This window comes from Corylus avellana, chromosome 2 (assembly GCF_965113065.1).
Source record: "Corylus avellana chromosome 2, dhCorAvel1.hap1.2, whole genome shotgun sequence".
NCBI lineage: Eukaryota > Viridiplantae > Streptophyta > Magnoliopsida > Fagales > Betulaceae > Corylus > Corylus avellana.
In genome coordinates this window covers 3,141,051-3,153,888 of record NC_142491.1, presented here as the reverse complement: position 1 = coordinate 3,153,888, position 12,838 = coordinate 3,141,051, and the positions used below count along the sequence as shown (strand labels likewise).

The window sequence follows — 12,838 nt, the reverse complement described above, 5'->3', positions numbered from 1 at the left end:
CAAATCCTAGCCATCAGTTGCATCAAATGATCTAAATTATGCCACGTGTCCACTTGTATCAAAACCATAAAAAAAAAAAAAACCACACCTAATTATATTAAATCTGAACATTGGTGGAGAAACCACCACATAGGGAGGTGGCAAAGGCGGCCGAAAGGTGACTAAGGCGGTCGGAAGGAGATTGGGCGGCTGCGCGGGAGGTGGCTAGGGTGCCGCCCTAGCCATGTGGTGGCCGAGCAGCCACTCCACTAGATCTGGGGGTGGCCGCGTGCATGGCACCCCTAGGTCTTGTAGGAGTGGCCGCGTGGCCACCCCAACCATGCGGCCACCCCAGATCTGGTGGGAGTGGCAATGTGGCCACCTAGCCTCCTTTCGGCCACCCAGTCACCTTCTAGCCGCCCCAGCCACCTCCCTATGTGGTGGTTACTCCATCAATGTTGATTTAAAATAATTAGGTGTATTTGTGTTTATATTTTTTATTTTGATACAAGTAGACACGTGGCATAATTTAGAGCATTTGATGTAACTGATGGCTAAGATTTAAAATATGAGAAACTCATATTTTTGGGTACTATTAGGGATCCTCATCCGGGTAAGGTTGCTGTTTAAGGGCCTAGCTCTAGCATGCATAGTCCAACATGTCCTTCCAATGGGCTCCTCATCTCACACTTTCAACGTCATCTGCTGATGGATGGATCCTCAATAATTATTGCATAAATGCTTTCGGCTATATATGTTTGCTAAAGGATTTGAAAAATAAAGTAGATTGAAATTGTATTTGGTTTAATTAGTGTGAAAAAAATTAAAAAAGTAAAAAATATATTGTATGAAAAAATGAAAAAAAATAAATTATTTTGTAGTAATTTTTTTTATTTAAATAATAAAAAATAATAATTGATGTGATGTAAAAAATAAAAATATTTAGATTAATTTTAAGAAAAATAGTAAGTTTTAGAAGCGGACGTTTTACTCCTTCGTGCTTCACGCATTCCTACGTACCATTAATTGTCAATACATGATTATTAAAGAAAATCTGTACGCAATATTCGATCGCCGACTGTAAGGAAAACGTATAATAATCACATGCATGAAAGAAGCACTCGAATCTCCGTCAATGAATCCAGATAATGTTTCGACAAGTGCACATGAAGTAGTACTGACACGCATGCATGTATACTAATTTCAAGCGAAATGACTAAGACAACACTAATTTTCCCACACTAATAATTCAGTAGGTACGGGTTGAAAAATTCTCGTACAAAAGATCAGCTACTTGTCATTGTGATATATATATATATATATATATATATATATATATATATATATATAGAGAGAGAGAGAGAGAGAGAGAGAGAGAAAATAATTTAGGTTCAATCTAGATAAAAAAATTTTAAGACATGATTTTATCAAAATTGAATATTGTTGGAATTAATGGCTCGTATTAGAACACTAGTGGAAGGCAAGTGGACAGGAGCGAAGTGGGAGTATTTTGGGAATTTCCATGGTACGGTACGGAGTATTTTTAAAATTTTCAAAATACGTCCGTACAATTAAGGTTTAAGGTTTTTCTATATATATATGTTATGATGTAACCCTAAATAAAAAATAACAAAATACAATGGCACTTTTTGTGGACGTAGGCATATTGTTGAACCACATTAAATCTGTGTTTCAAATGTCTCTTAATCTCTCTATTTTTGATTCTATATTATTTATCATTGTTGTGCGCAATAATAACAAATATAAACATTGAAACCAAACTTATATTTCAAAATGGTTTGTGCACTTGCGAGTTACAAAAAATTCAATATGAAGCACATCTTGTAACCAAATCTACGTGTTGCTTTGCTTCCGATTTGGCCTCATTCGCCAAATCATTTGAAGCGTCAATGGCCTTCATGGCCCTACTACTTTTCTGGGCTCCTCAACGTAAGGATTGAAGAACCAATTATTTGACGTATAAGTGCAAAAGGTCTTGCTCAAGGAGACGTGTTTGAAAACAAAGAAAAAAAGAATGGAGAATTGGAGTTAACAGCGGTTAAGAATATTGAAAAATTAATGTGGCATTTTTTTTGGAAAGTACGTAATAGATCGAGCGGTTATTATAGATTGCTAAACAACATTTAATGCACGTTAAAGAACATTTTGACATTTATTAGAGTGAATTGAATGCAATTTTTGTCCTTAAAATTTTGTTATTGTTCTTTATTTTTGTTCTTCCCTTTTTTTTTTTTTTTTGAACAAAAATATGAGGGTTTCATTGATTAAAGATCACATGCATAAAGTTGATCTTACAAAGCAGAGCAAAAAGCTCATACATCACAAAGCATAATGCTCTGCAAAAATCATAACCACGTGCTATTAGGTTACAAAGTCATAGATACAAACAAAAATTCTTACAATCAGGTACTATCAATGACTTCAATCTTCCACTAACCCATGTACAAATACAGTTAAGGAGTATATATGCTCCGAGCAGACTAGATCTAAGATATATGTAGCCAAATTTCCTTACAAAATTTATTTAAACCAGTCGTGAGATATAACCCATCACACCTAATTATCAAGGCCGTGAAAAATAGCCCTTCACACCTAATTAATATTCCTCCTCACTCATGAGGGTAGATCTACAGAGAAGAAACCTTTTATGCAAAACAAAAAATACAAACAACCAACAAGCAATAGTGGCCGGGAAGGAAATGAACGGCACAACACGGTGGAAGGTGAATGAACACAAAGTAGAGAGGCTGAAGTTGCTGATCTGGTTAGAGAACACCTACAAACATAAAGAAAAAAACCAGAAGTGGAGGGGTAGGGTAGGAGCGGGGAGTAGATGGGGGAGGGGAGAAGAGGAGGGAGTAGATCTGGTGTGTTTTGTTGTTTCGTTCATCTTCCTCCTTCGTTAAGTCAAGAGGTTAACCTAAAATGTATGGAACTTGCAAATTTGAAATGGTGAAACCATGAAAGATTGAATTCTGGTCCTCCTAATCTTGGAAACCTTTGCCGGTATGATATAGTTGCCCCCTGATAAATAGTTGAGGGTGGGCAACCAAGCTAGGTATTGAGGAAAAATCTATAGGGGTTAAGGAAAATTTTGGTGGTTGAGAGGGGGCAAATAATTAAAGTCATTTGTAATGTTATATATCAATATAAATGCAAACCATCTTCACTTAGCCATTTGAGATTTATTTAATTGATCATAGGGTTTTCATCACCTCAAAGAGGGTACATCTATTAAAAACCAAAAAAAAAAAAATACAAAATACAAAAAACCTAAAGGAGGGTCTAGGGATATTGCTATTTCACACTTAACCTACATATATAATAATATTTAACCTTCAACTGATCATTTGAAGTAGTTGCTTTCATAGAAAGCAATCAATATATTAATAGAGATCCTTCGGAAGGCGAGGCTTGAGCACAAGTTGTAGTGGCTCCACCTTCGGCAAAGCAATTCCCAATCCTTCACGCACGTCCACCTTCATGCCTCCCACGGTTGCAATATCAAATCCTTGAAGCACTCGAGCCAATGCCAAGTGAAGCACTTGAAAGCCGTATCCAATTCCAGGGCATGACCTTCTTCCAAAACTAAACGGAATAAACTCAAAATTCTGACCCCTAACGTCAACCTCTGCATGAGTTGTCAGAAACCGCTCCGGCTGAAACTCCGACGGGTTCTCCCACACCCGCGGGTCGCGCTGCAGCTTCCATATGTTGATGACCACACGAGTGCCCTTCGGAACAAAGCAGTCACCAATGTTGCAGTCTTCCATGGCCTCCCGTATTCCTGTGAGGGGGCCTGGTGGGTAGAGGCGTAGGGTTTCCTTAACAATGGCTCGGAGGTAGTTGAGGTTCTTGATGTCGGATTCTTGCACCCATTTATCCTTCCCCACATGGGTATCTAGCTCTTCTTGGGCAGCCTTTAGGACTTTTGGGTGGTTTAAGAGTAGGGTCACTGCCCATGTTAGTGTCACAGCTGTGCTTCCTGAGCCTGTTAGGATGAGAATCTGCCCAAAAAAATAATAATAAATAAATAAATAAAAACAAGTTTATCTTTTGGTTGTACTATAACTAGTCAATGAAATGAAATGAAATCTATGATTTGTAATATTTATCTCCATCACATTATAATAAGGTTAAGGGGATGAGGTTAGCCCAGACACTATTCATCACAATTTCTCAAAAAAAACAACATCAAAACATTTTAACTTTTTCACTTTTTATATCAAATCATTCACTTTTTATTATTATTCAAATAAAAAAATCACTACAAAACAAAACTTTTTGGGGAAATTTCAGAAAGCTCCCCTGAACTTCCAGCCAATTTGAAAAACCCCCCCTGAATTTTCAAAACTCTCATTTAGGCCACCTGAACTTTGGTTTTCTCTCACTTTGGACACTTTTAACATTAAACTACGTCGTTTTTGGGCTGGGTAGGTGTTTAATTTTTGGATACAAAACGACGTAGTTTAATGTTAAAAGGGTCCAAAGTGAGAGAAAACCAAAGTTCAGGGGGCCTAAATGAGAGTTTTGAAAATTCAGGGGGGGTTTTTCAAATTGGCTGGAAGTTCAGGGAGGCTTTCTGAAATTTCCCCAAACTTTTTTCACTTTTCTATACTACTTTTTTATTTTTTTAATATCAAACATTCTTATTTTTTTTCACATCAATTTACATCAATCACAGTGTCTAGGCCAACCCATTTGCCAAACACCACCTTAATTAATTCTTCCCCTGCTCCTTATTCATCATTAGATGCCTTTGCTGTCCTGTTATATTCAATATAATATTAATTAAATAATATTATATTTAATATTATTTAATTAATATTATATTGAATATAACATGACAGCAAAGGCATCTAATGATGGATAATGCATAACTGACTAATTATTTAATTAAGTACTAGGCCGGTGTGCAGCTGGGGCTCAATTTTTACTAACAATCAGAAGAAATGCGTAACATCGTACGATTGATAGAAAAACCTTAAAAGAAAAAGAAAAAAAAAATTATTTGTTTTTCTTTTAAAAAATATTTTGAATTTCTATTTTTCAACGCAAGAAATGAAGGAACAACTTACCATTGTTGTTGCCTTGATGATGGTATCCCGTGTATGGCCAGAAATCACAGCATCCTCCTCAAAGGTTGATAGCATCACATCCATGAAATCCCTATCCTCATTACTTTTACACTCTAATTTTTTCTGGTGGAGATGTTCTTGGAGCCAAATATCAAGCACCGAATCAAGCTCCTTAGCAGCCCTTTTCATGGAACCCACACGCCCCTGAAAATCCATCCACTCAAGACAAGGAATGGCGTCCGACAACACAAAAATACCACTCAGAAACAAGGCGTCGCTGATGCCGCTCCTTATCCGGCCCGCCTCGCTGCTCTTCTCCCGGTACTCGGCGGCCGAAAACCGCTTCCCGACGAGCTTCCTGAGGATGATATTGTATGCCATGTGCTCAAACATCTCGCTGATTGTCGGCACCCTGTTGTCTTCCGACAGCTTGAACAACTCCTTAATCATTGACTCCACTTCTGAATTTGGAACATGTTTCTGGGTCTCCAACCGGTCGTTCGACAGGAGCTCAAGACTGGTCATCTTCCTCATTTCACGCCAATATTGGCCGTGAGGAGCAAGAGCAAAGATGGCATTGTTGTAACCAGTATGTTTTCCAAATGTTATGCTCGCCCTGGTGGCGAAAACTTTGTCGTTGGTGGCCAGGAATTCCTTCGCCATCTCCTTGCTGCTCACCACCAGGAGCCGGCGCTGGCCGATCCGTAGCGAGAAGAGCGGGCCGTACTTGTCGGCCATGGCGCCGAGAATTCGGGCAACTGGGTCATCGCTGCCGCCGAGATGGAAGAGGTGGCCTATGATGGGTAGTGCACCCGGTGGCTCAGGGATTCCAGTTAGTTTGGGGGAGCCATTTTTGCCGTGAGATGCAAGTCTCAAGAGAGCATGGGTGAATATTGCTAGCAAAGCTAGAAGACCTACAATAGTTTGGATCTCCATTGTGGTGTTTGAGGATGTTGGGATATCGATCGATGGCAAATTATACAGGACTAGCTTGCTTGTGTAATTTATATATAGTACAAACCAATTGTCGGTATATGGTACACATTGGGCACGTATGGACCACATGATGTGTCACTAGGCTCTAGTCCTTAGGTTGGATTATCTTTTCCAAGCAATATTCTTACAAATAACTCTTTAAATTTAAAATTAAATTTAGAAAATTAGTATTAATTGACGGATACCAATACTTCTTGCATCCATTCCATCGAATTGAAAAGAAAAAAATAAATAAAAATGTGGGACCACTAGCTCTATGCGTTGATTGGTCCAACATGCCCATGCTCACACATTCAACGTGTGACAAAATAGATTCATCTGCTGGTCGTCAATAATTATTAAAAAAATAATAAAAACGTGACCCGCCACGTCCTTCTCCATCCTTGTACTATGTTCTTATAACCTGCTATTTTTCCTTCGTGCTTCACGTGACAACATGACAACTTCTGTACCAAGCTCACTATGAGATGTATGTGGTTGTGATTTTTCCAATAACAATCTAGAGGTTACACCAGGGCGGCTGGGCCGATATTAATTGTCGTATTCGTTATATGTAACTATCTGTTTTCTGCATATGTTGATACTGATGTGATAATTAGTAAAATTCACTATCTGCATTTGTGGACGAGGATAGAAGTTTTAGAACACTCTTTATATATATATATATATATATATTCACCAAATTAGGTAATGTTATGTTTATAATGTTTTAGTTTTTTTTTTTCTTCACAATTCACTTGGACAAAAATGCAAAAGTAATTTGAAATTAATATATTTTCAAAACATTAACTGTACTATAACGCGAGAGTATATACTCTTGAACTCAGGGAGCGAGACTAACAAAAGAAAATTAAAACAAGTCCAAAATACTAAAAACTGGTCAAAGTTATTTTCAAAATCGTTAAAAATAAGCCTTGTTAAACTCCTAATTAAGCTTTTGGGACAAATGGTAATTTAATATGGTCTTAGAGCTAAAGATCATGGGATCGAACCTTGGCTCCGTCAATTCACTACCCATTTAAATTAAATATTCCACGTGTTGGGTCTCACCTATTAAAATAGAGTTTAAGCCCACATGTGAGGAGGAGTGTTAGAATAGTGATTAAATGATTAAATTTACCTACTCCTATTAGCTTAAACTTTTGGGACAAATGGTAATTTACAAATAGAGATCTAAAGAAACACACCGATGTGGTTGATAAAAACAAGATGAGGTTGCTGATACGGATGTAGATATCTAAAAGAGATATCTGCATTTTGCGGATGTGGCTACAGCTATTATAAATAATCGCATCTGCATCCGCATTTGCATGTACGTCCCTACACGAAATTGATAAGGAAAAATTCATTGAATTACCATCCCAGATATTTAATCATTTTTACAATCATACCTTTAAAATTTAAAAAAGTATCAATTTAGGGTTACTATCTCTAGCTCAGAAGTTAGCAATGTTAAACCTCTCTTCCAAATTCTAACGTTAAATTATCAAAATACCCCTTTTTTTCATTGCAATTATTTGGCAACGTCCATGTCTCGCTGCTTCTAAAGCTCACGAAGCAACAACAATACGTGTCCCACAGGGAGAAATGTGATTGTGATTTGCACCAATAATACACCAAGAGAAAACAAAATTCTGAGAAAATTTTTCCAAGCACGTGATTCACATTTGTAGAGGGCCTATTACAACCATGTATGCAACAAGCACCTCATCATGCTCAACATGCCATTTTATTCTTTTTTTTTTTTTTTCATCGTAAATTTAATCATTTAACTAATATTTTAATACTTCAACAAAGTCATTCATTAAGCATTTACCTTAACCATCGGGTAATCTCATAACGAAAATAAAAGCATGTGACGATAAATTCACATAAAAAAAAAAAAAAAAAAATTATTTGGCATGAATAAATCCCAAACAATATCTTATCAAATCAAATCACCTCTTCAAGGCATATTAATATTGAGAATTACCATTTTTTAATGCGTTTTCTGCAAGTTAAAATATTGGATTTCAACTTAAAATTATATATATATATTTTAATACTAGGCCTTTGTTTAATCTTTAATCATTTTGCTAAATAAGTTTTTTTGACCATTCTCCCGTGTTTCACGTGGTAACGGTAGGGTGGGACCAATTTCCCCAACCTATGGTGATCGAGCCATGCATTAGCTAGGCTTACTTTTTTAAAGGAAGGAAAATTACCTTCTTCTTTTTCAAGGAGAATCTTTCCTATTCATTTATTCAAAAAATATATCAAGAGCATAAAGCTCTTATATTAAAAAGCTTCGATAAATTATAGCCAAAGGTATAAGGTTACAACGTTATAGAGACAAATATAAAAATCTTATAATCAAGTTCTATCTTTGAGTTCAACATTTGCTAACGCATGTCCAAACTTCAGTTATACAACATATCTGTTCTAGTGAGACTCAATCTAATACATAGGTAGCCCATATTTTCAACTTTTATTTTCTTGGCCATGGAAGTAAAGCTTTCACACTGAAACTAATCCTCCTCGACCCAAAAGTTAGGATAAAAACTTTCACCCCAAAGATCGCTCATGAAAGCAGATCTAAGAAGAAGTCAAACCCTTATTCAAAAAAATAACAAAAACACAATAAAAAGACCAACAAACAGCTACAGCAGTAGGGTCGAGGGAGGAGAAGTGCACTAGCCTGCGCGTGGTGGACGAGATGGAGCTTTTTTTCACCGATGGGCAGCTGAGGAGCCGGGAAGCATGGTGGGCCGGCGCATGGCTGAGCGAAACCAGTTGAGGAGATTAGATCTAGATTTGAAAAACTAGATCTAAGGCCCAATAGATTATGGGGAGGCGAAGAGTGGTGCAGCACAGTGGAGGGTAGATGCAAGCAGCGCAATAAAAGTAAAGGGATAGCCGGAGCAACTAGATTGGTCAGAAAAACTAATAAAATAAACTGAAAAAAAAAAAAAAAAAAACAAAAAACAAAAAACAAAAAAAAAAAAAAACACAAGAAGGGGAGGTGGAGGAAATAAGAGGGGAGTAGGGGGGAGAGGAAAGTAGGAGGGAGCTCTTCCCTCGTGAAGGAGAATTACTATTAGGCTTGAAGGTCATTAATAAACTATAATTTTAATTTGAGTATAGAGAGACTAGATCATAGATATAGGCCTAAAGAAAATCATTCCAGAAGGTGATGCTCTTGAAATAGTTCATACATTTTAGACTGATGACCAATTGTGTTAGAGTTATGAAACTTTGATTGAGGAAGCAAAAATTTTCTTGCATAAGTCTCCAGACTTGGAGGGTGGTGCACACTAGGAGGGAAGTGAATATGGCAGCACATGCTTTGGCAAAGACGGTGCTCCAAACATTTAATGAGAAAATTTAGATTGAGGAGTATCCTATATTTTTGCGTGTTGTTGTATGCTTTGATTGTTTCTAATATTTGATTTTAGTAATGAATGAATGAAAGAAAGATTGAGATCTAACTTAAAAAAGAAAAGAAAAGAAGATAATAGATATAAATTAAAGCCACTTTGAAATTGATATAATTTTATTCCAGGTTTAATTTAGACAATGGCGTTGTCAGGATTTTGGTTATGGGGGTCAAGAATCTCACGTAACTACAATTATATATTTTAAAAAAATTAAAATATGAAACAAAAACTATATATATTCGTAAACAATTAAATATTAAAAAAAAAAAAATAGAAATCTAAATATCAGAAACAATTAATTCAAATATAAAATATTAATCAATATAAAAGTTTAAGAAGAAATTGGTTTGAACGATTGAACTTTAAAGGCTTGATTGGAATTGTTGAATGCTTGCAGACCGAAGAAATCCTTAAAAAGAAATTTCACATAACAAATTCTTTTACTTCGATTTGTCAAATAAAACTCGAGCTGAAAAAGAAAAGAAAAGTAAGAAAGAAAGAAAAAAAAAATGTAGTTTAAGCCTAAGTTACATTTGAATTTAAATATTAGGGCCCGTTTTGTTTGCGAAATAGATCATTGGAATAAAGGAATAGCCATTTTTTGTTTGGTAAGGTCATATTCCAAGAAATAGTTATTCTCAAGAGAATACCTAATCCCTTACATAGAGGAATAACTATTCACCTAAAAAATGAGAGGAATAGTTATTCATGAGGGAATGGACAAGATTTCCAAAAAAAAACCATTTTTCTTTCTAAAATTCTCAAACTTAAAAATAAAAAAAAATAAAAAAACAAAAAAACAAAACAAAACAAAAACAAAAACAAAATAAAAAACAAAAAATCTTATGGGTGGCTGGCCATCCATAGCAGGCACTAGGGGTCGCCACACAACCCCTAGAGGGCCTCGTTGTAGCCTTCTGGGGGTTGCGCTGTAACGCCCCCAAATCTGGCATTGACTAGTCTGGTAGGGTTACTGGCAATTAACTCAATTTAGCTAACTGGTAGCTAAATGGAAAATCGTCACTCTAAACATCATCAGAGTTCACTACAAGAATCAAATTTTTTTGCAACGGACCATTAGTAACGTGTATATGGTGTTTACACGTTACTAAAGTGTAGTAACGTGTAAATGGTAACGTGTTTGACAGGTGGTGAAATTGGACGTAGCTACTGGAACTTTAGTAACGTGCCAGACTCTGACACGTTACCATTTGGTAACGTGTTAGGTTCTGACACGTTAAAAAAAATGGTAACGTGGTAACACGTTACAATTTGGTAACGCGTTGCCACGTTGGCATTTGGTAACGTGGTGCCACGTTGCCAAATGGTAACGTGGCATAGTGTGCCACGTTACCAAATGGTAACGTGGTGCCACGTTACCATTTGGTAACGTGGCACACTATGCCACGTCACCATTTGGTAACGTGGCACCACGTTACCACTTGGTAACGTGGCACCACGTTACCACTTGGTAACGTGGCACACTATGCCACGTTACCATTTGGCAACGTGGCACCACGTTACCAAATTTTACAGGGGAAATTTTTTTTTTTTTTTTGAATTTTTTCCGCTCGTTACCTAATATACGATCAATCCAACATCCACAATCCAACATCCAATATTCGATCAATCCAACATCCACAATCCAAATCCACAATCCACAATTGTATATAGCCACAATCCACAATCCAACATCAAATATAGTCGATCTACCACAATCCAACACTAACCAAACACTACAAATACACAAATACAAAATCCAAAAGACTAATTGCAAATGTGCAACGTTATACAAATATACATGTAAGGTTATACACTACTCCGACCATAGCCGAGTGAACATCATGACCATTATCTCCCGACATCTCCGCACTAACTGCAAATAATAAAACAAGCAATCAATTAGTTAGTTAATTGACATTTGTGATATAATATTATCAACTCCTTATAGGTAAGCAATGTCCAAGTAAGTGAGAAAACAATCGAATAATTGTCACATACACAATATCGACATACATATTTGCACGACCTATGCATATATTTGCACGACATACATAAACACATATACATTTATTTAATGAGGCGTCTTCAACAAATATAAACTTACTAACTATGCAGATATAGTAAATTATTTTGAGTTACATATATATATATATATATACTTACGGGGTGCCTAAACGACGGGTATAATGTTGAGACAAACGAGACTTCTGTCCAACCGGCGTCTTGTGTTGGATTTCATTGTGATCATCGTCCTCAGCTTCTACTCTTACGTCATCTACACATGCATATATATTACGTTGCAATTGTGTTATATACAATTGTGTTAGATACGAACAAAGTTTATTTACCAAACAAAATTACTAGCCCTTAAAATGATATTCATCTCGTAAAATAATCGTGTTACTCAAATAGGAATAAAAAAAATATATTGTTACCTGATCGACTATCAACTGAGGATCTCGCAATCACTCGGGCTGGTGACTCTGCATCTTGCAGATTCCTGATCGTCGTCACCTCCGGCTCCAACCCCACACGTCTCGACCCCTCAAGGCTACGAATCCGCTCCTCATGCGCCTCCATCTGAGCAGCCATCTGAGCAGCCATCTGCTCAGCCACCTGCTGAGTCACCTGCTGAGTCACCCGCGCGGTCACCGCCGCAGTAATCTCCTCACTCTGCTGCGCTAGCCTCGCATCCATTTGCTCTCTGTGCTTCTCCCTCTCGGCTTCAATGGCTCTTTCGAATTCTTCACGCGAGACCATTGGACCACCACGGTTCTGCGACCGTGTTTGAGATGGTGTATAATAAAAAAAAACAACCCCTAAATTTGTTTTTTCTTTTCTTTCTTAGCTAGGTTTGTAAAACATACACCAAAATAAAAAATAAAAAAAATTTAGCCAATTTCAAACTACTTACCTAAAGACGTGTCTATAAATATTTTGCATGCATGGCTATATTGAACAATCCTACATTTCTACGTACAAACATAAAACACTAAAAGCAATATATAATTCAACCAAATTAATAAGTTAATTAGCTAAAAAAATAAATTGAACATATACATATACAATATTCTATAAACTCATACATTACAAGAATCAAATTTATATACATATACAAAATTGAAAATATGCATTACTGTAAAGAAAATTAAAAACTATCAATATATATTTTCAAAAAATATATATATATACATATATACCTGATCGATTGACGCAAAAAACGTGAGATAGAGGTGAGTTGGCGGCCGGAGATGAGCTCGCCGGCGGCGAGAGAAGACGGTGGTGATGAGGTGGTGGCCTGCTTCCAAAATCCGAAAAACAAGCTGGAAAATGGGAGAGAAATAT

The 12,838-nt window shown here is 36.6% G+C and overlaps 1 protein-coding gene across 1 annotated transcript; it reads right to left on the bottom strand.

The window, feature by feature from the left end:
* Nucleotides 1–3,165: 3,165 nt before the first annotated feature.
* LOC132186240 (dimethylnonatriene synthase) lies at nucleotides 3,166–6,045 on the bottom strand. The gene is made up of 2 exons (XM_059600109.2): nucleotides 5,079–6,045; nucleotides 3,166–4,007 (listed from the first exon to the last, which is right to left on the bottom strand). The coding sequence occupies exons 1-2, from the start codon at nucleotides 6,012–6,014 to the stop codon at nucleotides 3,387–3,389; spliced, it is 1,557 nt and encodes a 518-aa protein (XP_059456092.1). The 5' UTR covers nucleotides 6,015–6,045; the 3' UTR covers nucleotides 3,166–3,386.
* Between the last annotated feature and the right edge of the window lie 6,793 nt (nucleotides 6,046–12,838).